Source organism: Sesamum indicum, linkage group LG9 (genome assembly GCF_026168435.1).
Source record: "Sesamum indicum cultivar Baizhima isolate 11 linkage group LG9, ASM2616843v1, whole genome shotgun sequence".
NCBI lineage: Eukaryota > Viridiplantae > Streptophyta > Magnoliopsida > Lamiales > Pedaliaceae > Sesamum > Sesamum indicum.
This window is the reverse complement of record NC_142665.1, coordinates 18,710,699-18,737,167: the sequence shown is the minus strand read 5'-3', so window position 1 is coordinate 18,737,167 and position 26,469 is coordinate 18,710,699. Positions and strand designations below refer to the sequence as shown.

At 31.7% G+C, this 26,469-nt stretch overlaps 3 protein-coding genes across 8 annotated transcripts; 2 read left to right on the top strand and 1 right to left on the bottom strand.

The window, feature by feature from the left end:
- The first annotated feature begins 1,508 nt into the window (after positions 1 to 1,508).
- LOC105178132 (NAC domain-containing protein 37) lies at positions 1,509 to 6,365 on the top strand. Of its 2 annotated transcripts, none has more exons than XM_020698954.2 (4): positions 1,509 to 1,649; positions 3,901 to 4,076; positions 4,467 to 4,738; positions 5,691 to 6,365. In XM_020698954.2, exons 2-4 carry the CDS (start codon positions 3,911 to 3,913, stop codon positions 6,303 to 6,305), a joined length of 1,053 nt encoding a protein of 350 aa, XP_020554613.1. In that variant the 5' UTR covers positions 1,509 to 1,649; positions 3,901 to 3,910; the 3' UTR covers positions 6,306 to 6,365. The 2 variants fall into 2 exon arrangements, with proteins under 2 accessions (XP_020554613.1, XP_088740493.1); XM_088884367.1 differs by lacking the exon at positions 1,509 to 1,649 and adding an exon at positions 3,159 to 3,706.
- A 10,896-nt stretch (positions 6,366 to 17,261) lies between these two features.
- Positions 17,262 to 18,315, bottom strand: HIS1-3 (histone H1-3). Its single transcript, XM_011101507.3, has 2 exons — positions 18,045 to 18,315; positions 17,262 to 17,852 (listed from the first exon to the last, which is right to left on the bottom strand). The coding sequence occupies exons 1-2, from the start codon at positions 18,207 to 18,209 to the stop codon at positions 17,415 to 17,417; spliced, it is 603 nt and encodes a 200-aa protein (XP_011099809.2). The 5' UTR covers positions 18,210 to 18,315; the 3' UTR covers positions 17,262 to 17,414.
- Positions 18,316 to 20,314: 1,999 nt separating this feature from the next.
- Positions 20,315 to 24,914, top strand: LOC105178135 (protein BASIC PENTACYSTEINE6). 5 transcript variants are annotated; one of them, XM_011101509.3, is made up of 5 exons: positions 20,315 to 20,486; positions 21,458 to 21,498; positions 22,793 to 22,832; positions 23,229 to 23,276; positions 23,769 to 24,914. In XM_011101509.3, exons 4-5 carry the CDS (start codon positions 23,274 to 23,276, stop codon positions 24,654 to 24,656), a joined length of 891 nt encoding a protein of 296 aa, XP_011099811.1. In that variant the 5' UTR covers positions 20,315 to 20,486; positions 21,458 to 21,498; positions 22,793 to 22,832; positions 23,229 to 23,273; the 3' UTR covers positions 24,657 to 24,914. The 5 variants fall into 5 exon arrangements, with proteins under 5 accessions (XP_011099811.1, XP_011099810.1, XP_088741343.1 ...); XM_011101508.3 differs by lacking the exon at positions 21,458 to 21,498; XM_088885217.1 differs by lacking the exon at positions 21,458 to 21,498 and having other exon boundaries at positions 23,229 to 23,335.
- Positions 24,915 to 26,469: the final 1,555 nt, after the last annotated feature.

Here is a 26,469-nt window from a genome sequence, read left to right as displayed (position 1 = left end):
CATCTAAAAATTGATATTAGAATTTTCAAATAATTTGGATTGTATAAAACTAATAAAATGTATGTGCTCATATATTTGATATTTTAGAATTTTTATTTTTTTCTGTGTTATCTGATAGTATTCATATATCATAGAAAAATATAAATTTAATTATTATGATTAATTAATAAAAAATATTTTTTTGCATTAATCATGCAAGTTATTTTATTTATTGTATATGATTGAATAATTATATTTTTTAGTTGGAGTATTATTAAATTAATATCTATTAGTATTCAATATTTTAATAATATAAATGATAAATATTTATAAAATAAACAATAAATATACTAATGAAAATTAAATGTATTATTTTTGAGAGAAAATAATTTATTATTAACAAAATATTAAGTAATAGTAGTATCCTTTCAACACATAAGGATAAAATGGTCTTTAATCAGTTAAGCTTATTTTAGACGTGTTTTTAATTTTCCTAGATGCTGCCAAATTTAGTTTTTATCTACTTTTTACTTTTTTTTACAACCACTATCTATTTTTTATTCAGCTGCATCTGACTTTTTTTTTTCTTATAGAACTTTTCCCGAGCATTCCCTAAGAGAGTTTTCGACTAAACTTATTTATAAGATTTATATATTTATATTTTAAAAAATATAATTTTAGTTCTGTAACTTATGGGGGTGATATTTTTGGTCCTGCACAAATTGATATTCACAATTTAGTCCTATAAATTAATTTTTTTTGATAATTCATCCTTTTCTGGCAAATTTGGCCGAAAAGTTACATGTGATTTGCACATGTCTCAATTAAATTGCATTTTTAGTCTTGTAAGTTAGGAGAGTTAATATTTTTGGTCCTACATGAATTTATTTGCAAGACTAAAATTGAAAGTAATTGTAATTCCCGGCCAAGTTGGCCGAAAAAGGACTAAAATTGTCAAAAATTACGAAGTTATAGGACCAAATTACGAAAATCAATTCATACAGGGCTGAAAATACCATCCGCTTAAGTTACAAAACTAAAATTATAATTTTTTTCTTTATATATTCTATAAAATATTTTTTGAATTTATAAGATTATGAAGCCTGTAATATATCACTAATAATCTATAAAATTCTAATTAACTTGAAGAAAATTAAATTATACAAGTTGCCAGTAAGATACAAAAAATATATGTAATTAGTAACAATTCCAAAGTTCTCAGTAAATATATATATTATTAATTAGTAACAATATTTTTTATGAATATTAATTGCTTCTAATAATATCATCAAAGTCATTGTACGTAGTGACGAAATAAAAAAAAAATCCTGACAAGTTTAATCCTAAAAGCTCTTAACATTTCATCTTTAAATCTTTCACATTATTTTTACAAATAATTTATCAAACGTTTTGTAACATCGATCTGGGTGAAAATATTGTTGAGGTGGAGATGGGGTTTTGTAATGAGCAAGAGAGTGATGAGATCAGCAATGGGGACAACCATCGAACCCATGCGCAATTCAAACGGTCCCTCATCACCTCTCTCTCTCTCTTTATTTACTGCCTTCTCTCTCATTCCTTTTTCTTTGATTGTCTTCTTCTTCTTCCTTATTTTTGTCCACTTCTTCTCCACAGATCGCTCCAACTATAGCTATACCCCCTGCAAACAGGTGAGCTCTGTAATTGCTATTGCTGTACTGCATGTCTGCTTTCTCCATTCTTGCATGGGAATATCTACTTATGATCGTACGTACTACGTACAAATCCATGATTTTTGGGGGTAAAGTGAACGAGAGTTGTTGTCCATCTTCTTGTTCAAAGGTTCACTCATTCATGCGTAAATACCATGACCTTCAACATTTGCACTTGAACATAGATCTTTCTGTGCGTGTTTGTGTGTGTGTTTTTTGTCTTTATTTATATATGTATGTGTATATGTGTGTGTGTAGAGATGAACACACAGAACAGTACACGTTTTGCAGACTTCACATAGAAATTCCATGGTGGAAGCGGAACTGTATGTGCTACATATGTGTGTGTGTGTGTGTGCATATACAGTATAATCTGTATCTATCCATGTGTGTGTGAGTTTGTCGATGTGGTTATGGAAAAGAGGAAGAAGAGTATGTGGCATGTAAATTGGAGACAAGCAGACAAGAGGGTCAGACTCCATCTCCCAAACGGACACATCAAACCCTGCAAAATTCCCTTCAGAATGTTCTTTTCTCTCTGCACCCTTCTTTCCTTTTTTCTCCTCTCTCTCTCTCTCTCTCTCTCTCTCTCTCTCTCCCAAACAGGCGCGTGCTCTATTTTTAGTTAACGTCACCCAACATTCATGTCCCTTCTCCCACTAATCTCATTAACATATACATATATATATATATATACTTAATTTAGTACTATTGCTCTAAACATTTGAAACATCGAAATATAATATTCATTTCTCTTCTAATTAATGTTACAATGTTTTTCGCAAGATTCTTTTCTTCATATGTACATATATATATATATGATGCTATATGAGGGGGGAGGGGAAAATCTTATTTTTAGAAGAAAGTTTATATTATTTAATTCAATTAAATTATGTAGCAAGTGTTAGTATATTTATTATATAATTTGTAATTATATAATTGAAGAGCAAGTGTATTTTGATCTATCATGTGATCAAATTTATAAACTACTACCTAAAATATTTTTTGAATATTAATATAAAAAACTTAGAAGCTTAAATCTATTAAAGGGTGTCTGCAATAGTTTAAATGATTATCAATTTGTTGTTCAAAATTATTTTAATTTACAATATACTTTTAAACTGTTTAAATGTAAATAAAAAGTTATAATTTTCTTTCTATCAACTTTTACAATTTATTAGTAAAAATCATACGTAGATATAATTTTTTTCTTAATCACTCAAATTCTGATTTTTAGTTTTAATTTTTTTTAACATCCATAACTTTAAATTACAACTAAACTTGCAACTTTCTTTGTTACGATATATTTCAACCAAAAGTTCGGATACATCACAACCATCGATTCATATAAAATCCATAAGTGCAAATCTCATATAGACCATACAAGATAGAACCAATGTGATGAATCTTAAGGCCAAAATTCCACCAAGAACCCCCCCCCCCCCCACCAATCTATTTTCATATAGTCCCATAAAATAAGGGTAAACATGTGTCGCTTTTAGTCCCATAAAACTTGTAATCACGTTTTTTTAATTCAAAATATCATGTGAATTGTGGTTTTGGGACTAAAAATTATTTGAGACTAAAAAGACGTGATTTTAAGTTTGACGAGACTAAAAACGTCACTTGCTATAATTGTGGTACCAAAAAAAATTTTACTCTTATTTTATAAAACTAAAAAAATATTTTTTTCATATTCTAAATTATACATGCATATATAGAGATATATCTCTATATAAGTAAGTTGATGAAGTGTCATTTACACTCACAAGCACAACACACAAGACAACATCATTACTTGTCCGTTTTCCATCTCCTAACCCCTCTCTTGGTTTTCAGCAGGAGCTATCCCTCATCATTATTCCCGTTCTCTCTTATTCTAAGAACCAAACACCACCAAAATTTATTTAAAAAAAAAAAAAAAAGCGTTGTCAAAACACGCGTTCATTACCTTTTAGAGATAAAATGTCAAGCCATTGCTCACCAGCAAATGAGCTGATCATTATATCTGAGTAGCACTTGTCACCTTTTCATATGTAGGGTTCATAATTCCCTCTCATCTTTTTGCCTCTTCCCTTTATTTATTTATTTTTTTCTAAGTAATTTTTCTTCTCTTCTTGCCCTGTATATATCTCTTCTTGGATATAATTCTGAGATGATGGTGTAGTAAAAGTTCGATATATACTGTTAAGTTGACTTGTATGCACAATTGGTTCTGAGTTTTATGCAGAGCTTGAACGATGGATACAACCACGGAATCCTGCGTTCCGCCCGGTTTTCGGTTCCATCCCACGGACGAAGAGCTCGTCGGGTACTATCTTCGGAAGAAGGTTGCGTCCCAGAAGATCGATCTTGATGTTATAAGAGATATTGATCTGTACAGGATTGAGCCATGGGATCTTCAAGGTAAATTAGTTATGTGGAAAAATGTGCGTCTGTGTGCGCGCGCGTGTTTTCTAATATTTTTTGAAGGAGGATCAAAGACCGATTGTTTGGCCGACTCTGATACGAACCCGTAGCCTAATTATAGGTTACGGGTCGAAGGTGCTTACCAGCAAGCTACCTTAGCTCGTCGGTTTTTGTTTTACGGATGTGGTCAGCAATTAGGGTTTCTTAATGCAACTCCACATGTATAAGCATTTTGACGTTGTTGTGTCTGTTTGGAATAGAAAATTCAATCAGGTCCTGAATAGGGAGCAAAGATAAATAATATATAGCACAAAAGGACTGTTTTTCTTAATTTGTTCTTGTTTTTCTGGTTTTGAGGGAGATCATGGAAACTGTAGTATGAAACAGATAAATGTCGAATCGGATATGAGGAGCAGAACGAGTGGTATTTCTTCAGCCACAAGGACAAGAAGTATCCAACGGGGACAAGGACGAACAGGGCTACCATGGCAGGGTTTTGGAAGGCTACCGGAAGAGATAAGGCCGTCTACGACCGGACGAAGCTCATTGGCATGCGGAAAACCCTCGTCTTCTACAAAGGAAGGGCTCCTAATGGTCAGAAAACTGACTGGATCATGCACGAATATAGGCTTGAATCTGAAGAGAATGGCCCTCCACAGGCAAGTTTCTTGATTATATCCTTTTTTCTTCAAAAAATCGCTACCTTCTTCTATGTATGTGTGTTCTTCTTCAACTTCTAGTTAGTCATGAAATATCAAGACATCGTCAAGAAAACAAATAAATTTATTGGGCTAGTGCAACGATGCGTACGAACAGTGTCGATATTTTGAATTCTCATTGTTTTAATCAATAGGAACTCAGAAAAATTATTCTCAAATATAAAGTTGGCGAGACGTAAACGCTTGTATTTGTTGTTTAGGGGTCTAAGTGATTGGTCCTTGTGATAATTGTGAATGGCATGGCGCACCAAACTGTAACTATTAGTGAGAAGACAACATATACTTACTGTAAAATTGAAGAATATTATCTTAATTCCTGTTTATGGTCTTGCCAAAAAATAAGTGAAACGATGCATAGATTATTTAAATACATAGACAATGATTTCTCTATCCATATATAGGGCCCAATTTTCCCCGGCTTGTAAGGCATGCAAGCAAACCTTTAATCTTTTTTATCTGCTTCACTTTGCATGTCCCATTACATGCAATTTGTTTCACTGTTGATGCCTTAACGCCTCTAAGTCAAAAAGTCACTACTTTTCCGCAAATGAGTGTGCTCTCCATTTAGACCAACTTTCCTTGCATGAGTTTTCCTTACAACTTCAACATTTCCAAAAGAAAAGTGCCCTTTCTTTTTCGTTCTACCCACATTTGACCCTTCTGCAGTCTACACTCCTTTCGTCAAACATAGTCGAAATTTATGATAAATATTTTGACCATAGCTAAAGATTCTAACAAATATTGATTAATAATGCTCAATAACTTAAACTTTCACACTGATTCATTTGACGGAGTCGATAGTATCGATTTACAATGAGTACATATTGCAACTTAGATAGTAATCCATTTTCTTGTAGTAGTACCCTTATACATAATAGTGAACTTTTCGCAGGAAGAGGGGTGGGTGGTTTGCCGGGCTTTCAAGAAACGATCGACAGGGCAAACGAAGAGCATCAACGAAGGCTGGGACTCGACATACTACTACGAAGAATCTACGGGTGTTAGCTCAATAGCGGAGTCCATCAATTACATAGCTAGGCAACATCAGCAGCCGCAGCCCTCATCCTTTCGAGCCCAGAACTTGATCTGCAAGCAAGAGACCGAAGCCACCGAAAGTCTACATTTCGTACAGTCCGATCAATTCGTGCAGCTCCCACAGCTTGAGAGCCCATCACTGCCGCAGATCAAGAGGCCTGGCTCGACATCAATCGCCACAGAAACGAATAACAACGAAGAAGATGCTAGTGACAAGTACATGATGAGGGGAATTAGCAGTACATCAAAGAAGGTGACGGATTGGAGGGACCTCGACAAATTCGTGGCGTCTCAGCTCAGCCACGGTGACGGATACGACGAGGTCAACGTCGTTGGGCCGAGCTTTGAGAGCGGCGTCGATGATTTCGGACTGCTGCTACTGCAAAGTGGTAGGGAAGAATCTGCGGGCCCGAAGCTTAGTGAACTCTCAACTACTGATTGTGATTTTGGGATTTGCATATTTAATAAATGAATTGTTGTGGGATTATGGAGATATGATCATGGCATTGTTTTATGCCAGTTGATTGAGTTACATACATATATATAAATATATATATTACAAATATATAAAATTTTTGTGAACATGTTTGGTTGGGAAATTATAAAAGAAGTTTAAGATTAACTCTCTGTATATATATATATATATATATGTCTATTTACTTTTGGTGCGAGCTAATTAAACTTCATCCATGTATGCAAGTACAATAAACTTGTCGTATAATTGATATACAGTTTAGAAAAAATAATCAATCAAATAGGAGGTGCAATACATTTGTTTTGTGGTTAGTTCGATTCGACCAAATTTGATCCGAACAAAAATTTGTCCATAAGAATATTTTAGTTTGGACCTGCTCGGCCAAACCTTTTTGAGGGTTTGATTATTGCAGGAAATTTAATCAATTTCGGCACTATATTATAAGAAAACTTTTTGCAAATCCATTATAGAAACAATAGTAGATTAAAAAAAACCCGTTAAGAAAAAAAAAATAATATAACCCTTGAACTATTGAAAAAATATAAGCTCATTGACTCCCTGGTTCTCTAGGGTTAAGCCCAATAATTTGGACTCAAAATTTTCTATGAAATATCTTGAATTCAAATCTAGTGGGTGCTTACATGAGGGTGTTAATTGGGTCATGTGCGTAAAAAATTTAAATAAATAAAAAAAAAACCTTTATTATCTCTCTTGAGATTCTACATAGCCTTCTTTAAGAGTTTAAGATTTTTATTTTTTTTTTTCAAAAGTGTTTTTTTGTTGTGAGTGTTTCACAAGAATTGTTGTATCTAACTCTTCAATTAAAAAAAGAAAAAAGAAAATTTTCATCCTATAACTTTGTTCTGAATTCATTTGATCATTTATCTTTGGTAATATAAGATTTAGTTTTTTATCTATTAATTTTACGTATATTTGGTCCTTTAACCTAATTTATTACTCTTTTGTTGTTTTGATGATGAAGACTAATAATCCACTCATGCTCTAAGTGTAATACAAACAAATATTTTTTTAATAAACATAAACTCTTATACCATTTTAAGCGAACATTAGTTAGGAGATGCCATATGAACGAATATATATGGATTAAATTTGATCTTGAAAAGTTGTGTAGAGGTAAAATTATCCGAAATTATATCAAATGACTAAAATTAGATAATTTTAAAAGTTATCATACTAAAATTAAAACGAGTAAATTTAAAGAACTAAATATAATAGCAAGCAAACTTAAAGAGCTAAACAAATCATTTTCCATTAAAAAAATGAGCCATCTAATGTAGATGAAAAAACTACATTAAATAGGTATGGCATCTCATAAAGCAAGATGTTTCTATTTAGATAGAGTTGTATAACTTTTTTGAAATACATTCATATTTTGAATTTAATAAACATATAATTACAACATTTTTAGTAATCAATACATCAATATTTATAAATTAATCAATAACTTTAAAGCAAATAAATTAATATTTCAAAATCAATCAATAATTTCAAAGCAAATAAATATTACTATTAAAAGAGACTGAATACCTACATCCGTACGTTAAGAAACAAATGTCTTAATTTCAATGATCTTGCTGGATTTGAGCCACAAAATATTTAAAATATATTTTGTTTTTATACAAGTAAACATAAGATAGAAAAGCTAATATTAATTATATAAAAATGAAATTACAAATTGCTTTTTCCATCCTCCAGTGATCTATGTTTGGCATTTTAGTCCATTACATTATTAGAATTACAAAATAGTCCTATATATTTTAAATTTTCACGAATTTAGAACATATTTAGTAATTTCGGCAGAAAAGAAGGATAAAGAAAAAAAAACAAAATTAAAATTATTTTTTGTCAAAGTTTTGTTCTTCTTTTTAGTAGCTTCTATGTACTTAGGGGTGGCATAAATAGGGTAGCCCTAATCATCATTAAGTACTAATTGTCAATATGACTTTCTCTTCATCTAAAGTTAAAAGTTTTTAACCTCCCTTTTCATTATCCTAATTAATTAATAAATACAAGTTGGGAGTTATTTTTTACCTACATATATTAGTATTATATATTAATATATTATTACTTTCTGTTCAAAGTTACGGTGAAAAGTTCACGTTATGTTCTAAATTTATTTTAAAAGTTGTGGTGAAAAGTTCACATACATACATGACTGGAATACAAATACAAAAAGCATCTTTTAGGATTAATTTTTATATTATTTTACGAAGGGATAAAATTGAGAATTTTACCTACTGCACAATTATGCACCAGGTGAAACACAATTTTCGAGCAAGAAAAAACGGTCACTATCAATGAATAGTGGTTTGCTTAAAAATTAATATTTTTTGTATTTATAGTAGAGTTGGAAGTTATACTGTATGGTAGGTCTCAGTTGTTTAACATGTCCCACATGTATATTAAATTACTTTTTTACCCTTACAGGTTGATATTTTTTACCAATATACATCATTTGTCATACTTAATTACTTTAAATTAATGCTAGACATTTTTATTATTTATCACTATATTATTTAAGTTAGGATGATATATGATACATTTTCGAGATAATATTTATAATATTTTTATATGATATTATAGGAATTTTCAGGTTTTGTGCTACGAATCTTAGTGAAATGTTCTTCAAGTGTTACATATACTTCATAGGTAGTGTGGTACAAAATATGTACCAAACATTTTTACCTCAAAAGTGCGAGTATTAGTTATTAAAATATTAGTTGTTCGGCTAAGCTTATAAGCTCATCAAAATATTTTATAAAATGTTTGAGAGCTTATAAGTTTTTTAAAATCGTTCGACAAAATATTTATGTCAAATACTCTAATACTTTATTTATTATGTCAAATACTCTAATATTTTATTTATTCAAACATTTTAAAAACTTATTCTTACGATAAAATTAAATATTTTTAAAATTTTAAAATATCTTATAAAATGCAGGAACTTATAATATATTTCATATAAGCTTAATCAAACACTTTCCTCTCCAATCGAAACACATAATTAACAAGGAGGAAGGGATTATATGTTTCTATCTTTTTTTCTTCTCAAAATGCTTAGATACCTTTTTTATATTTTTTTAAAATTTAGAAAAATATATACCTATTTTAATTTTCATAGTGAGTTAATTTAGATTTAGCCCAAAAAAATTAAATTGAATTTTCTATTACAATTCATATTGTATCATTTATTTTATTTCAGATATTACATAAAAAAAATTTAAATAAAATTCATGATGTATTCTTAATCGCACAACCTATACATGTAAAATAAAACAGAAAATATAATAGGAATTGCAACTGAAATACAACCAAGGAAAATGGCCATAATTATGACAAGAAAAACAGGAACACGAAGGTCAAAAAAGCACAAACAATTTCAGTGTGAAAAGAATATAACAATATCCAATACCAACTCAATAAAAAAAAAAGAAAAAATCATTAATATTCAACATTATAAAAAAATAAACAAAATAAAAGTAATTAAGAGAAATAGGTCAAATTAGAGGGGGTACTATATATACTCCCCGTGGGGCCATTGCCTGTCTAGCGTGCGCTGTGCAACGGGGCTTCTATTTGTCATGCTTTGTCCCATATTCGACTCACCCCCCCCCCCTCCCACCCCCCAACATACACACACTAACTTTGGACTTTACATTGACACTATTCTGTTTTAGGTTTTGTATATTTGAGGCACATTGAAACTACCTATAAACACTTTGAGACATCAATAAGAGTTGGAGACAATTAGATGGTTTGTTGCTTTGTTGCTTTGTGGTTTGCGAAAAATAATAACAAGAAGAATTCGACTTTAGTAAAAAGAATATTAACATCGACGAACGATAATCCTAATCGTAAAAATTATGTATTCGTTTTACAATATCAATCGCATTTAATAAAACAAATATAATTAATTATGTACGGCAGCTGATTTTTGTTTTTTTTTTTTTTGAATTATGAATTAATCTTGTAATAAAACAAATATAATTAAAAGCACCCTTTATTTTCTTTAGATAGTTTCTTATGGTAAAATATATTTGGGGGGGGGGGGGGGATGTAACATTAATATTTTAGGAATGTTTGTAGTACATTATTATATGTTAGTGAACATATATGATTGCTTCATTCACATTCTGCAACCCTCGCAGCAGCTTTTCCACTGCTAAATGCCAACTTTTTGTATATTAATATGCCCGACCAATCACGTTTCACTTCAATCAATGCAGTGGCCAAACTGTTGAAACATATAAATTGTGCCAAAAAGACATTTGCCTTTTTATTCTCAATCACTCATCAATATTCTTTCCTTTATATATATATATATATATATAATTTTAATTCTCTAACTTCAGTCAATGAAATTACATTTTCAGTTTCATAAAATAGTGGGTTTAATATTTTACTCCTCTGCTTTATGAAATTTGAAAAATAATTATAAAATTGAAAGAACTCGATATATTTGGTCATATGCTTTATGAAATTTTCAAATTAGGTTTAAAATTGAAACAAATCGACACATTTAATTCTATAAATCCCGTAAAGTAGATGACTAAATGTGTCAAGCTTTTTGAATTTTGAAACTGTTTTGAAAATCCGGTAAAATAGAGGACTAAACTTTTTTCAATTCTGGGACCATTTTAAAAATTCCATTAAAGTAGAAAACTAAAAGTGTCAAATGTCCCCCTTCAGTCAATTTGACCGAAAAGTTGCATAACGAGTTTTCTGGTTGTATTAAATTTACCATTAAAAAAAATGATTAAAGGGCCGTTGGTTTTATGAGGAATAAAACGAAATGGATAAATTATGATCAACACCCCTTGAAATTAACTCTAATTACACAAATATTACTTGCCTTTTGTAAAAGACTCCCTGATGGAGTACTGTTGGTGTAATGTATCATGTATCTTAAGATGTGTTTGTTTAAAGTTTTGTCACTGGATATAAGATATATTTGTAATTACAACTACAACCTTAATAGTATACTTGTAACTTTATAAATAATAAGGACTATTTGTATCATTAAACCTAATTTCAAGAGAGTTTCAATTTAACTTACCCAAATATATATATAAATCGAGTGTAAAGATAATAAATAATAATTGCAATATATTAATGTAAGATCCCACATCGAAAAAATTCCTAAATTGGACGATACGTATTGTGTAGAAATTAAAACTTATTTTGAAAAAGACATATTGTTGAAAAGCTATAGCTATTTGTGAAAGAGTTGATGAGGAAGAGAGGGCTTTATATTTCTTGTGGGAATCAATGATTGCTACCACAGCACGCAGCATTTGGATATATATATATATATATAGCTGCATCACCTTTTTTATTACATCAAGATAACCTTATTTATACATATCTTCAAACTTCCTCTATTAAAATACAGCTTATTTGGTTTGTGTGTTGCAGCAGTTGTCCTGGACATGAAACCCTTTGGACCACTCATCAACACATGGATCAAGGAGTTCAAATTTGTGTGTATATATATATATACATAGATTAGTTGTTATTCCTTCATTTGTTCAAATATTTGTAGATATAATTCTCTGTTTTCAATTGAATAAATATTATGACGTTCTGATTATTGTTCCGTCTTTAAATCGAATAAAATACACTATAAAAAATAATGGCATCAGTAACAATATAAATTCCTTGCAAAATAGTGAAATTAGCAAGAAAATATTTACTTGGTAATTAGCTCGGGTCGAACTTTTTTGTTGTTGATTTTGCTAGAAATTTTACTAACAAAGATTGTAAATTTTTTGCGCGGAACTTTTGAATTTTTTTTACCAGGGCCTGCTATGAAGTTTTACAATGTTAAATTTCCTTTCTAATTATAACAAGGAAATATTTCGTTTTTTAAATTGATTTTAAAATCACCAAAACTTCAAATTATTATTCCTTGCTAAATTCATTGATAATTACCAATATTTTGATACTCGAGTCAGAATTTGAACGTGAATGTTAAAAACTCAAAAAAAAATAAAAGAAAAATCATTGTCAGAAATATATCCATTTATATCTAATTAAGGTTTGTTTTTACCTTTTTATCCCACTTTGACGTCACACAGTATAATCCATCAATCCAAACGTAACCTTAACAAAATTTTCGACATGGCACGATAAAATATTGGGCCAGCTCCCTCATGTATGACAGGCCCAGAATCTTAAGCTAAAAATCTAACAGCCAGAAGCCAAAAGTCCATGTGAAGAACCCAACTAAGAAGGCCTAGTTTCAAAGCCCTTTTACCTAAAGGGTTATCACCCATAAGAGACTGCCTATATACAGGGATCACAGTCCACCTTTTTATTTTTTTTTTTGATAATATATGATTCATTACTTCATTGAATATACATTAATTTAAAAATATATTTAATATATTAATAATTCAAGTCGATAAATAAATTCAAATTAGCGACATAAGAAAACAACAAATTATTATGCAAGGAAACATATATCACTAAAAGAAGAAAAATTTGATTATTCGCTATACTCTAAATTACTACGGGTTGAAAATCATAGTAAATTAATAAAATCTATCACGGTCAGATAAAGTCGATGTAAAAACTTAACTTTTGGCCACGGTCAATTAACATTCGTTGCGGTTTTACCTATGATCGAAATATTCGCCATAGTAATTAACTGTAGCAAATGTTTGGCTTCATTTGCAGAAACAATAGGTAAATAGTTGTTTCGCGGCCGTGGTTAATTAATATCTTTCAAAAAATTTTACTTTTAACCATAATGAAAAGTCACATATCTTCTAGTGAGTCCACATGCATTCATGGGCTCGAACTCACAACCTTTTAAATATAAGGTCTCAACCTTACCAATAGAACAATGCTTCATTCGCATTTTTCTTTTTAAAATTTATCCTAATGTTTATCCAATTTCCATTAGTTGTTTATCAGTAGCGAGTCTTGCTTATCATCTTTGTTTGCTAAACTTTCAAACTCAATTTGATTAAAATAAAGATAATAAAATATTAAAAAAAATCAAATTACTCGTCTTTGATCTAAATTAAAGCTCGTTTAGCTCGATTAGATCAACAATCAAATCAAATTTGAACGCAATTTTCAAAACTTCATAATAATAAAAATTTAAATAAAAACATGTTCGACTCGACTCAAAATATTATCAGCCTTGTATTAGACCTCGCAAAATAATTCCTCCAGGTGCAAAATTTTGTCATCCACCGCAATAACCATAGCTATCATCATCATTAGCAACTGTGTTTTTGTTTTATAGTTTCTATATTCAATCTGTTTAAATTACGTTGATTTAAATAAAAAATTATAAGCAGTTTTTTACCAATTTTTACAGTATTCAATAACTGTTCTTTCAAACACTCTGATGTCAATCTTTTTACACTTTTAATTTTTATTTTCAAACACTCCCAACTTTTACTATTATTTTTAACTTACAGTTTTTCCACAACTTAAGAGGGTGTTTGGCTAAGGTTTTTTATATCTGATAAGATGTTGGATCTTATTTTAGAAATAAGTTTCTAAAGTATTTGGATAAAATAAAATGTTAAAATTTATAAGATGCGGAAGGATATTATAAGATGTTACGGTGTATTGCATAATAGGATCTTTTTATTGGTAAAATGATCAAATAGGACAAGATACCATTAAAACTAAATAAGTTATTATTTCTTGACATATTTTATATTTAAATATTTTTAAAATACTTTTATAAATAGTATACATTAATTTAACTCCAAGTAAAAACTTAATAGATAATTTTTCTTACGATAATAAAAAAAACGAATTATTATCTAAACTTTTGAACAACAACAGTACATATGTACATTCATGCTAGTTGAATCTTAACATAGATATATAATTGATATTTTCTTTGTTTAAGAAATGACTATATATATACTTCTATTCGTATAATTTACAATATCTTGAATTTATATTTTTTGAATAAATATAATAGCAATACCAATCTTATTTTTGTTTAACTATAATAATTTATTATTAAATCTGAAGCATACTCTCTTTTTATAGTAATTAAATTCTTTAGGGTAAATATTATATTTGGTCCCTTAAATTTTCATTTAAAATTACTTTAGTCCCTCAACTTCATTTCTTGGCTTTAACATCCTCAAATTTTAATTTTTGTCTCAGTCTGGTCCCTCTGACCATTTTTCGGTGAAATTGTGGCTGAATTTTGACTCTTTGAAGGGTAAAATGGTCAATAAATTTGTGCATGTGTGTGAGAGAGAGAGAGGGGGGGTGCATGTATGAATAATGATTGTTATATTTCAAAATATATAATTCTATAGAGCTTATAAGATATTATAAAAAAATTAAAAATTTTATCTTTTTCCAGAAAGCTTATAAGATCCAAAATATTTTATTTTAAAATTTTATAATTTTTTTAAGAAAAATTTAAAAAATAAAATTTAAAATTTATAAACTCTCAAATATCTTATAAAATATGTTAAAAGGAGCTTATGAACACTCTCTTAGTTCCCTCACAAAAGAAAAAATTTAATGCAAACACCCATTCAATTGTTGTGTTTGGTTAAAATTGATGTCCAACTGCAAATTCAACAAGGAATGAATTGGGATAGAAGGCATTCTTGCAGATGTGTTTTTTTATTATTGTTGGCCATTGTATTACGTTGTTTTTGTGTGCATATAATAAATAATTTTTCACATTTTAAACTATATATATAAATAAGAGTAAATTTACAAACCAACATTACATTAAATAATAAATAAATAAAAAAAATTAATTTATTAGTTAATGTATGATTTGAGAATTTGAATAAGTTGGTTATCTTATTAGTTGAATGACATTTTTTACTTCATAAAAGATTGATAAAGTAATGTCATTGACCGCTATTTATGAGTATGGATGTAGTATAGATATAGATAGATAGTATAGATCGATATATAGATGAGAATAGAAATTTGAGTAGGAGTACTTGAAAAAGACATTAAGAATATTTTTGGTAATTTGAAAAGTTCGTGTTGTATTGTAAAGAATCGCTATTTGTAGGTAAAAACATGTGTGTTTTTTATTAGTACTAGCTGTTATGGCACGTCATTTCTGCGTGCATATAATAAATATTCTTTACAGTTTAAAATATATTATTATAATAATAAAATATCTAAACCAATATATCATATTTTAAATAATATATAAATAAATAAATAAAATTAACTTAAAGGCATTATCAACAAGAAAAAAATTGATGTCGATGTGTCACAAATCATCATTTGTAAGTGAAAAAAGATCTTTCTTTTTTATATTAGTACAGATATATAGTGAGAAGAAGAATTTGAGTAGAGGTGATTGAAATATATATAAGGGATATTTTTTGTAAATTTGAAAAATTGGTATTGCAGAGTAAGTAATCACCCTTTGTGAGTAAAAATGGGTTTATTTTTTTTTTAATATATAGTATAGCTATAAATCTTATTAAAAAAAAAATTGATACAACGGTGTTATAAACCACCGTTTGTGAGTGTAGAGAATCTTTATTTTTTACTAATTGTTATAGCACGCCGTCTTTGCGTGCATATAGTAAATAATATTTTTACGCTTTAAAATATATCTTACATAAAATAAAATATATAAATTGATATATCACATTTAAAGAAACAAATAAGTAAATAAAAAAATTAACTTGTGAATGTTATCGACATAAAAAATTTGGTATCGCGCTATCCCAAACTGTTATTTGTGAGTAAAAAAAAATCCTTATTTTTTATATTAATATAGACAGATAATATAGATATACAGATGAGAAGAAATTTGAGTAGGGGTGCTAGAAAATGACATTAGGATATTTTTGATAATTTGAAAATTTGATATCGCGGTGTAAGTAACCATTATTTGTGAGTAAAAATATAATTTTCTTTTTATTAGTTCTAGCTATTATGTCACATTGTTCCTACGTGCATATAATAAATTATTATTTACACTTTAAAATATGTTATTAATAAAAATAATATATATAAACCAACACATTACATTCAAAAATAAATAAATATATAAAATATTTAGAAATATTATATATAATATAGATAATATAGATGAGAAGAATAATTTGAGTAGCAGTGATTGAAAATACATAAGAACATTTTTGGTAATTTAAAAAATTAGTGTCACGGCGTAAGTAACTGATATTTGTAAGCGAGAAGGGGTTTTCTTTTTTATAATTGTCCATTGTGGCATGTCATCTCTGTTTGCATATAATTAATAATATTGTATGTTTTAAAATATATTATAAATAAATAAATATATATATCTATATATAAATCAACGCATCATATTTCTATAAAAAGAAAGAAAGAAAAACAACAACAAAAGAATAAAAAATTAACTTAGACATATTATTGACATAATAATAAAATTGGTAACCGTTTGTGATAAAAAGGTCTTCTTTTTAATATAGTATAGGTATAGATTATTCATATATACACATATTATATGTATATACATATTGTTTTAGTAAATATGTATGAGTATATAAAGTGTGAAAAGTTATATAAAATCAAACCTAATCAAGAGCTTTATTTCTATATAATTGATTATTTTTTAAAAAAAATTAATATTATTTATATAATAAATATAATATATTTTTAATCCAATTCGAACTAAAATTTCCGACTCATCCTTGGCATGGCTGACAAGATTCTAAACCAATTTTCCTTTCTTTTCCATCAAAATCCTCGTTGGTCAGTTTCAATTCTTGATACCCTTTTGCAGGTCTCCACCACACCCGCTTGTCAATCATGTAGGCCCCCTACGAACACATGGTCGTCACTGGCCGGGAATTCACCAAAACTTATGATGCTGCCTCGCTCTCTCCTTTCTTCTTAACTCACCCCACCAATTCTCCAGAAACTCCACACAAAAACGAAAATACCCAATAACAAGAACACAAATTCTAAAGCAAAAACTTGTAAAATAGTTATTCCATTAGCAGAAACTCCACCGAGATCACAAAAACACATCATCATATGTATTCACTACACCCCTATGAACAAACTAGATTAACCCATGCACATATTCACAACCCCCCACCCCTAAGAGCTACACACCAATCCACAAAACTAAGCAGCAGAAGCTTTCTTGGCCTTCTTGGCAGCAGGAGATTTTATGCTTTTGGGCTGCTTCGCCTTCGCCGGAGTTGCCTTCTTTGCGGCCTTCTTTGCCGCCACCTTCTTCACTCCCTCCGCCTTCCTCTTCGTTCCAGCCGCAGTGGCTCGGGCTGTTCTGGGCTTCTTGGTGTCTGCTGTCGGGACGGTGGATTTCTTGGCGGCGGGCTTCGCGGCAGCGGGCTTGTCCGTCTTTCCGGACTCGGATAACTTGTAGGAAGCCTTGATTTTGATGAGTTTTCCCTTTGTTGCAGAGTTCTTCAATTGGAGGCCCAGAATTTTCCTGAAATTCGCCGGCAGCACGGCCTTGTGCTTCTCTTCCATGTACTTTGCGATGGCGTACGGGCTCGATCCGCTCTTCTCATTCAATGCCAACAGAGCCTCCTTGATCATCTGCGCAATTGGCAAAGAAACAACAATTCAGAACAAAATTTCAGAAAAAAATCCCGTGAATTTCAATTCTAATAACAGTGGGAAAAATAAAAGGAAACCAAACTTCAGCATTAACAATCAGATAAATGCTAAAATCTGATCTTATTAACAAGAAAAGTAAGGATTCACGAGGCAAAAACGAGACGAATATACCTCAAAGTAAGGTGGGTGAGAGGCGGTTTTGGTGGTCTTAGCCTTCTTCTCCTTGGCGGCCGCCTTCGGTTTCTTCTCCTTAACGGGCTTCTCCGCCGCGGCAGGCTTCTCAGCCACTATTGGCTGCTCCGCAGTGGGTTGCTCGACTTCTCCAGTCGCCGACATCACAAAATCAACACCGAATTGCTAGCGAGAGAAAAAAAACAGAACCCGGGTATAACTGGGGATTATCAAAATGCTTCGAGCGCTGTGAACACTGCAAACGCAGTTTTCGCGATATATAGGCGAGCGCGATCCTTCAGAAATGGAATAGTGAACTCTGATTGGATAGTTTGAAGTGACGAGGATCATGAACTTTTCTGTGGAAGCATCCGGTACGTACACATGGGAGTTTCTCAAGCGTTGATTGCAGTTCGAATTGGATTGAGGAGGTGGCTTTCTTATCCCCAAAGAATACTGGGGGCAGCAATTTTTACTTGGACAGTTTTCAAGGGGTGTGTTTTCTTTCTGAATTAGGGGCTAAATTTTCTCACATTTTCAATGAATTCAACTTAGGGATTCCAATGGGATTGAAATTCAGAAATTTGGGGTTGTAATGTGGGGTGAATGGGGAAGATTTGTGGCGACTTGGATGTGTTTTTGGGGCATCAAATAGAAAACAACTTATTTATTTATGAAAAACGATTTATTACGTTATTTCATATATTTAAAGTTAAAAATCGACTATAATATATGAATATATACACATTAAATTCTAAATTAAGGGTAAATTATATTTATAGCTTCTGAGATAATTTAGGTTAAATTACACAAATGCCTTTTATATTTTACAAAATTATAACTACATCCCCTAAGGAGTGTTAGTGTAATGTTTTTCAAGAGGTGTTTGTGTAAGTTTTACATTTGAATAGGGGGAGGGATGTTAGTATAACGTTTTTCAGGGAAATGTTTGTGTAAGTTTTGCATTTGAATAAAGGGTGTAGTTGTAATTGCAACTATGACCTCAAGAGATGTAGCTGTAATTTTACATTAGAGTATTTGTGTATCTTATCTTACCCCGAGGGAGTGTCAATATAATTTATCCCTAATTTAAAGAATACGTTCAAATAAAATATATAAAATAAGAATTTGCACACGTCAATATGTTCAAACTTCAAAATTAATCAATTTCATCGTTAATTTTAAATTAAATTTCAGATCAAGATATACATTTAAGGAAAACAAATAGATAAGAAATTGCTAAATATAAAAAGAAATATATAAATATATATATCAATATATATATAAATCTAATTTATAAACTTTTTGTTGTGAGTACTCAATATTATAATTTGAAATATTTTGAAATGTTTGTGACATCTTTTGGCCTATTGCTCTCAAGATTAAATGATGAAAAAAAGATTAAAATGTTGTGTGGTGTTTGTGGGTTATTTACATATATAAATAGCTAAAAAGTATTTTTTTAGCGTCTTTTTTTCTCTCCAAAAATTGAACACAAGCTTGGTCTTCTATTTTTTTCGCTAGCTTCCAGTTGACTAACACAAGTGACGTGCCGTTTCCGTTAATTGTTAACGGAACAGGACCATTTATGTTAAAAAAGGATTTTGGGACTAAAGGTGTTGAACACGTAAAGCGTAGGATTGCAAGTGAAAAGGGTCATATCTAGTATGATTAAAAGTGATATTTCGCCTAATATAAAAGAAATATGATTTGACAATGAACAGTAATTTTTGTCTAAAAAAAAACACAACATTAAACATACAATCTGTATATATATATCAAAGAGACATGATTTGACAATGAATAATGACTTTTGTCTCTTAAGACATAATTAAACATACAACACTTATTTTAAATTATCTATTAAAACAAATTCAAATATAAACACTAAATTTTCAACACATATTTATTTATTTTTATTGTTTTTCTCTATCTCCACGAAACATTGAGAAAATAAATGCAAACACTAGTTGGGGTCTTTGCATTCTCAATTCATTTCTCCACTATTTTCCAAAATATTTTCCCAAAAACTTCCAAAAAATAAAAAAAAAAAAAGCTTTCCAACAAAAGGAAAGGAGAAAATCTAAAGAAGCTGAGCAAAGAAAGCGGACAGACAGTCAACCCGAAGACAAAGAAGCGAAGGCCCAGCAGAGAGACGCGGGTCCGAAAACGGTCTTCAGCTGCCCCCACCCCACGCACCCACCCAGGAGACATCAAACGCTGTCGTGCTACCCTAAACGACAGCGCTTCATCGAATTGAATTCCCAATTCAACTTGCAGAATTTGCCAAAAAGCACACAGAGAGAAAGAGGCATCTTTATTCTTTCGCCTGCAATTCGGAAGAAGCATACACACTAAACTCTCTTCTCTCCCACGAGAAGGAGAAGGAGAGAGAGAGGTATCTGCCATTTTCTGAATATTCCTCTGAGGAAGTTTCTCCTGGTATGCTCCGGTTTTGTGTGTTTTCTTAGTTGAAGTTTATTTTCTTGTTTGATTTCTCGATCTGCTCGGTTGTTCCTCGTTGATTGCCTCATTTTTCAGCTAACATTTCAAATCACTTTCCATCTATCTTGATCTTTACTGAAGCTCTTGCATCGCCGTTTATCCTGATTCCTGATCTCTTTTGTTTTCAGCTCGTGATTTCTGTGTAGTTGTGGATAACTTCTGTCAAATGTACATGGAAGAAACTTGTGAATTAAAAATTTAATTGCTAGCTTTTGAAATTTCTACATAGGTGTTTCTGGTTGTATTAGTCTTTATACATGTTTTAGTTTTATGTAGTTCTTTCCTTTGTTTTTTTCTTTTAACTGAATGAGTTACTAGGTGCTCAAGAATTAGGCAAAAGCCCATGCTCAAAGTAGCTGTGTTAGCAATTAGGTGGTGTTTCCATTTTGTAGGGTGGCATTTCAGTTTGCTTGTAGTGCCTACTTTTGCACAAAAACTGCTTAGATCCTCAGTCCAATAGGTGTTCTGTTGATGTCACACGATAATAACTTGTCTTTTCTTACTGCTTTACTTCAACAAGATACCAAAGAGAGCTTTGATAGTCTTTGATGGTAACAAGCACTTGGCATTATAGAAGCTAAACATATGCTACAGAATTTATGGGTGAAAGCTGTTGTTCATGCGGAATGGGTGTTTAGTTCATGCCAAAATCCTTGGTTTTAAGAATAGAAGAGCGCAATAGACATTTAGCAGGTAGACGCTTGTTTAATGGCCTTTCTGTATGGTAGCGCTACTTTTCAATCAGCGTTGTAGGTGTTTGCTATGACTAGATGCATGCGAATGTTGATCAGGGTTTTGGTTTGAAATTTTGGATGACTGGATCCATAGCAACAGTGTTCATTCTTTTAGGATGTTGTTCTTTGACTGAACGCATGGAAGAATTATGATTTAATTTATTCTTTTAACAGAGGTGGCATTCTGGATCAACCTGTACAAACTCAATAAAGATGTAAATAACACCTTTCTCTATTGAAGTTTCTACTTAAGATTTGAGTTGTTATGTGCATCTTTGGAGTGTATGCACTCACATGGCATGCTCATCCGACTGGCAGTTATGCAATTTTTACTGGGAAGCTTTGTCTTGGTGGTATAAGTTGAGGATAAGCCTTGAGGATGAAGTGAGGGATTTTATCAATTTCAACAGTCAATATACATCAATCAGACCATGGAATCATCTTAATTGATGACGGCCAGCTACAGTTTGTGAAGCTAGAGCATTTTCTTTTCATTTTGTTTCAATCCTAGAACTAGTAGTTTCAAGTTCCTCTGGAAGACGGTGCCGAAGTGATGCAATTTATAGATGTGAAGATGTTTGTTCTGAATCTACCATATTTGTGCTCCTGATAATTCATGCCCTCTCAACACATCCAAAATGCACTAAACCCCTTAAGCTTTGTGCCTCCTTCAGGTGTCCTTAATGACCAAGTAAAGAAGGGCCTTTCTCCTCTTTGACCAATACTGGATAGAGGGACTACTGCACATCTGTCCATCTTTAAGTTTCAGATAAAGGATAAGTTCTATAATACGCTGTGCCATGCAAGTAGAAATTTGTTAAGGTTGCTAGATCCCCAACATTCTCTGTTACTACTTCAGTCACATTATACAATTCTATTCTGGAAGCCTTTCTCTCACCTTACTTTTCTTCTAGGTATGTGAAAATCCCACATCTGATTTTGAAAGATTCTAGAACTACAAAGATCCAGTTTAGTTGTTCCTTTATTAATGAGTATATCTTGTGGATGATGGACTGAGAGAACTTCCATAATCACTTACCGGAAACTCGTTGGGTTTAGATGATTCCTGTTTTTTTTCTCATTTAAAATGCATGCAGATAATGGACTTTCTATAAAGAAGTACCCAATCTTGTTTTCCTAGTATATAATAGGGGTGGAGGAATTTAGGGTACAGTTACTGAGTACCATGAGAAGTGTTCTATTTAAATGAGAGGGGGAAAAACAGTGTTTTTCTTGACAAAGAAACACAAAATCATGTAAAAGAACGACCGACATTTTCATTAGAAATCTCAGTCCAGGACTGTTCGAGGTTGGAAACTAAGTCATGCTGTCATGTTAATGTATTGCCTACTGCGACAAGACTAAGATGATTACTCATCTTCAATTCTCTTGTACCTCTATCATCCATTATCCTCATCTAACATCTTTTACATTTAATGGCTACATTTGTATCAGCTGCAGCTGCTTCAATTTCTTTCTGATCCATATATCTCTTCTTTTAAATTTCAGTTGGACATCAGAACATGATGCTAACATCTTCCTTCTGAAGGTAAACCCTTGGAATCTGGCACGATCAAGTTAATGTTCTCTTTCTGAAACTTATTCTTAGTATACCTATGTTTAGCTCATGATCTTGTGAGGAAAAGTAAAAGGAAGAATATTGAAAAATCAATGCAGGGAATTGTATTTTTGGAATGAGGAAAAGCTTTTCAATAGTCTTTCCATTCGCTAAAATTTATCCGTTGTTCAAACACAAGATTAATCACTTTGGTGATTAGCCATGTTGCTTGGGTTTGATTTTTGACATATTTTGGTTTCACTTGTGCAGGAAAGGCCACTTAGGGGATTGCTTTCTAGATTAAAATATATATTCTTGGTTGTTGGTATAGATATTGTACTTTACCATGACGTCATGCACCTGATATATTTGGTTTCACTTGCGCAGGAAAGGCCACTTGGGGATGGATTTCTAGATTAAATATTATTCTTGATGGTAAAGCTGTTGCAGTTTACTACGTCACGCATGTCCAGATTTTTATCCTTACTTACCATGTATTGTTAGGCCTCTTATCTTCATGCTTGTCAGAAAATTCAAAACAGTAAGAAGAGCATGACGAAAAATTGATATGAACAATCATGGGGTCAACTATTAGACATTTTAAATTATGTGGCAACAGTAGATGAAACTAAAATTAGTGAGAGTTGGCAGCATCAGACTTATGAAAGAATTTAAAACACTGAAAGAATAGAGGAAAAGATTGTCATGACAGGGTATATTGTTACTAGTATGTCCACCTCTCATCTCATAGAGATGATGTATAGTAAGAACTGGCTGCATATGAACTTTTGAAGGGACTTAAAATGTAAAATCGGAATGGAGAATACAGGCTATATGAATAGAATGTTTAACCTCTATGTTTATTTAGCCTTGCATTCTACTTGATGAGAAATGACTATATTCACTGACGTGTTGCTTTAATCGAAGGACCACAATCACTTGACCATAAAGACCTTCATGGCCATCACGGCTGAGAGAGATGCTGCAATCCGTGAAAGGAACATGGCACTGGAAGAGAGAAAGAGGGCTTTTGCAGAGAGAGATATGGCAATGTTGCAGAGAGATGCTGCAATTGCTGAGCGTAACGCCGCCATACAAGAGCGAGATGAAGCAATTGCTTCTCTGCGATTTCGGGAGGGCTCAATGAATGACAATAGCACTATCCCTGATTCACTTGGAAATGAACTAGAAAGTGGATCTAAACGCATTCACTACCAGCATCAAATTCGTGCATCTGAACCTGAATATAGTCCAAGGGGAAGTTTGAGGGGCAGTGATATTACAGAGGCTTCTGAGACCGCCAAGTCTAGGAGAGGAAGGCAGCCGAAAGATGGAAAGGTAACGAAACCATCCAAGTCTCCAAGGGTGGGCAAAAGAATGGCCGAAGGGATGAGCAAGCAGGTGAATTCTGCTCCATCTAATGGTTGGAATACTCAGCAGGATTTCGAGAGCGACGAGGAGGACCTAGATAAGCAGGTCTCGTGGAAGGATAATCTGGGTTTGAACCAAATTAACTTCGACGAGTCTGCGATGCCAGTGCCGGTATGCACTTGCACAGGTTCACCACAGCCATGCTATAGATGGGGAAACGGTGGATGGCAGTCCGCCTGCTGTACAACCACGATCTCAATGTACCCATTACCCCAAGTCGCAAATAAACGCTACTCTAGAGTTGGTGGCAGAAAAATGAGTGGAAGCGCTTTTAGCAAGTTGCTTAATCGACTTGCTGCTGAGGGATACGACTTTTCTGCTCCACTTGATCTGAAGGACCACTGGGCTAAGCATGGCACGAATCGTTACAGCACTCTAAAATAGATTTTAATCATCCGAGACACGTGGATAAAAGTTTGGAGTCCGATGATGCTCCTACTTTTACTTCAGTCTTGGGGTTCGTATTTTTCTATAATATCCATCCAATGTAATTGCCCTGATTGGATTCTTGTTTGTTATGTATACACTGTTGAAAGAAATGGTTAGGAACCGGACTGAGTGGAAACACTTGCAGTCTCAGATGTCTAACTCCCGATTTGTACACTATTGATGATGAGAAAGAAATATCCTGTTTATGTGGCACTTTGCTGGTTGCAGGAAATTTACCGCATTCTATTGCCTAGATCATAAAGATACAGCCACGGGCGCGCGCACAGACATATATATATATATGTATCATACTTTGCTGTGTGATTGATTTGGTTCGTCCGAACTTAGTTTGGATAAGAATTTTTTCCTGACGATTTTTTTGCAGTTTATAAGGGAATAAGCCTCCAAACAAAAATTAATTAAAGTATTCATTTGAGTAAATAACTAAAATAAAAGTATAATTGTTCACAAAATAGTAGTTTTCAATCGTGCATATAATGCATAATACTTGTGATCAAGTTGTTGCACCGTTCACAGATAATACAATAATAGATAGTGAATATACTAAATTAAGTTTGCAGGAGAATAAAAATTCAAAAGCAAAATCAAGAAACATTACAAAAGACATTCTGATTATCAATTTAACATATTGAAATCCTTGCATTAGCTATTGCTTCCAGTTCCAACATACTTCTTTTTTCTCTAAATTGTTATATATATTTAATTCCGAAAGTTTAATAATACATGAATCTTGGGATGTTGTTTTCTGGCATTTTTTTAGTCTTAAAGAGGTCGGATAGCTATAAAAAATGATTTTTTCTTACAAAATACTTTGAGTAAGATGTTTCTCAAAATTATTCACTGTTTTGTATCTAAATGAATATGATATAATTCGCTATCTATTTGGATTGAATGGGCATTTAAAACTGTATGAAGTTAAGTGTTATAACATGGTTGTTATTTGACCGTTGTGAACATCTAACATTTGTTATGAACTAGGATCAATCCATATGAATATTCAAGAGGTTCCATTTATCTTGATATTGCTCGGTTCCTCACAATATTCATATGCAAGTGTTCTTTAAATATTTATCTGGCTTTACGAATTTGTTCAAAGTGGTCAATGGGCTTGAACTGAACGGTACGCAAGGTTCACTAGGGTAACGTCTGCATCTAATTGAGTAGCCATGTACCGAAGGCATTGTCAACCCAATGCGGTCATGGAGTTGCTCCTTATGTGGAGGATAAGATAGTAAATTATCTTTCGTAAGACATAAGGTGGAGACTATGTAATTTAGTCATTGCCTAATATGATCATCATATGCTTGATGAATATTATTGCCAGTCAATTTGATGTATCTAACTATTCGATTGACTTTTATGTTATCACCATTTTGTTTCATGTTCACCCATTCATACCCTCACTATTGATAGTTGATTAGATTGGTACTTACGTTTTTTATGACGAGGAAAAGTCATTTCTCAGTTATGAAAAAATTGATAGTATATTATATCTTCAAGAATGAAAAGGCAACAATAATCATTGTTGTGAAGATTTATAAGTGTTACATATATAAAAAAGAAAAAAACAATCTTCAAAGTATAAAAAGAATATTTCGTAGTAGATATATTATACTCATTTATTATGTAAATACAGCTGACGCTAATAATATTCTAAATATTTATGGTCAACGAACCCAAAAATTGATGAAATAAACTATTTAACTTCCAAAAAACTTAACATCAATGATAACTTGCAAGATTTCTC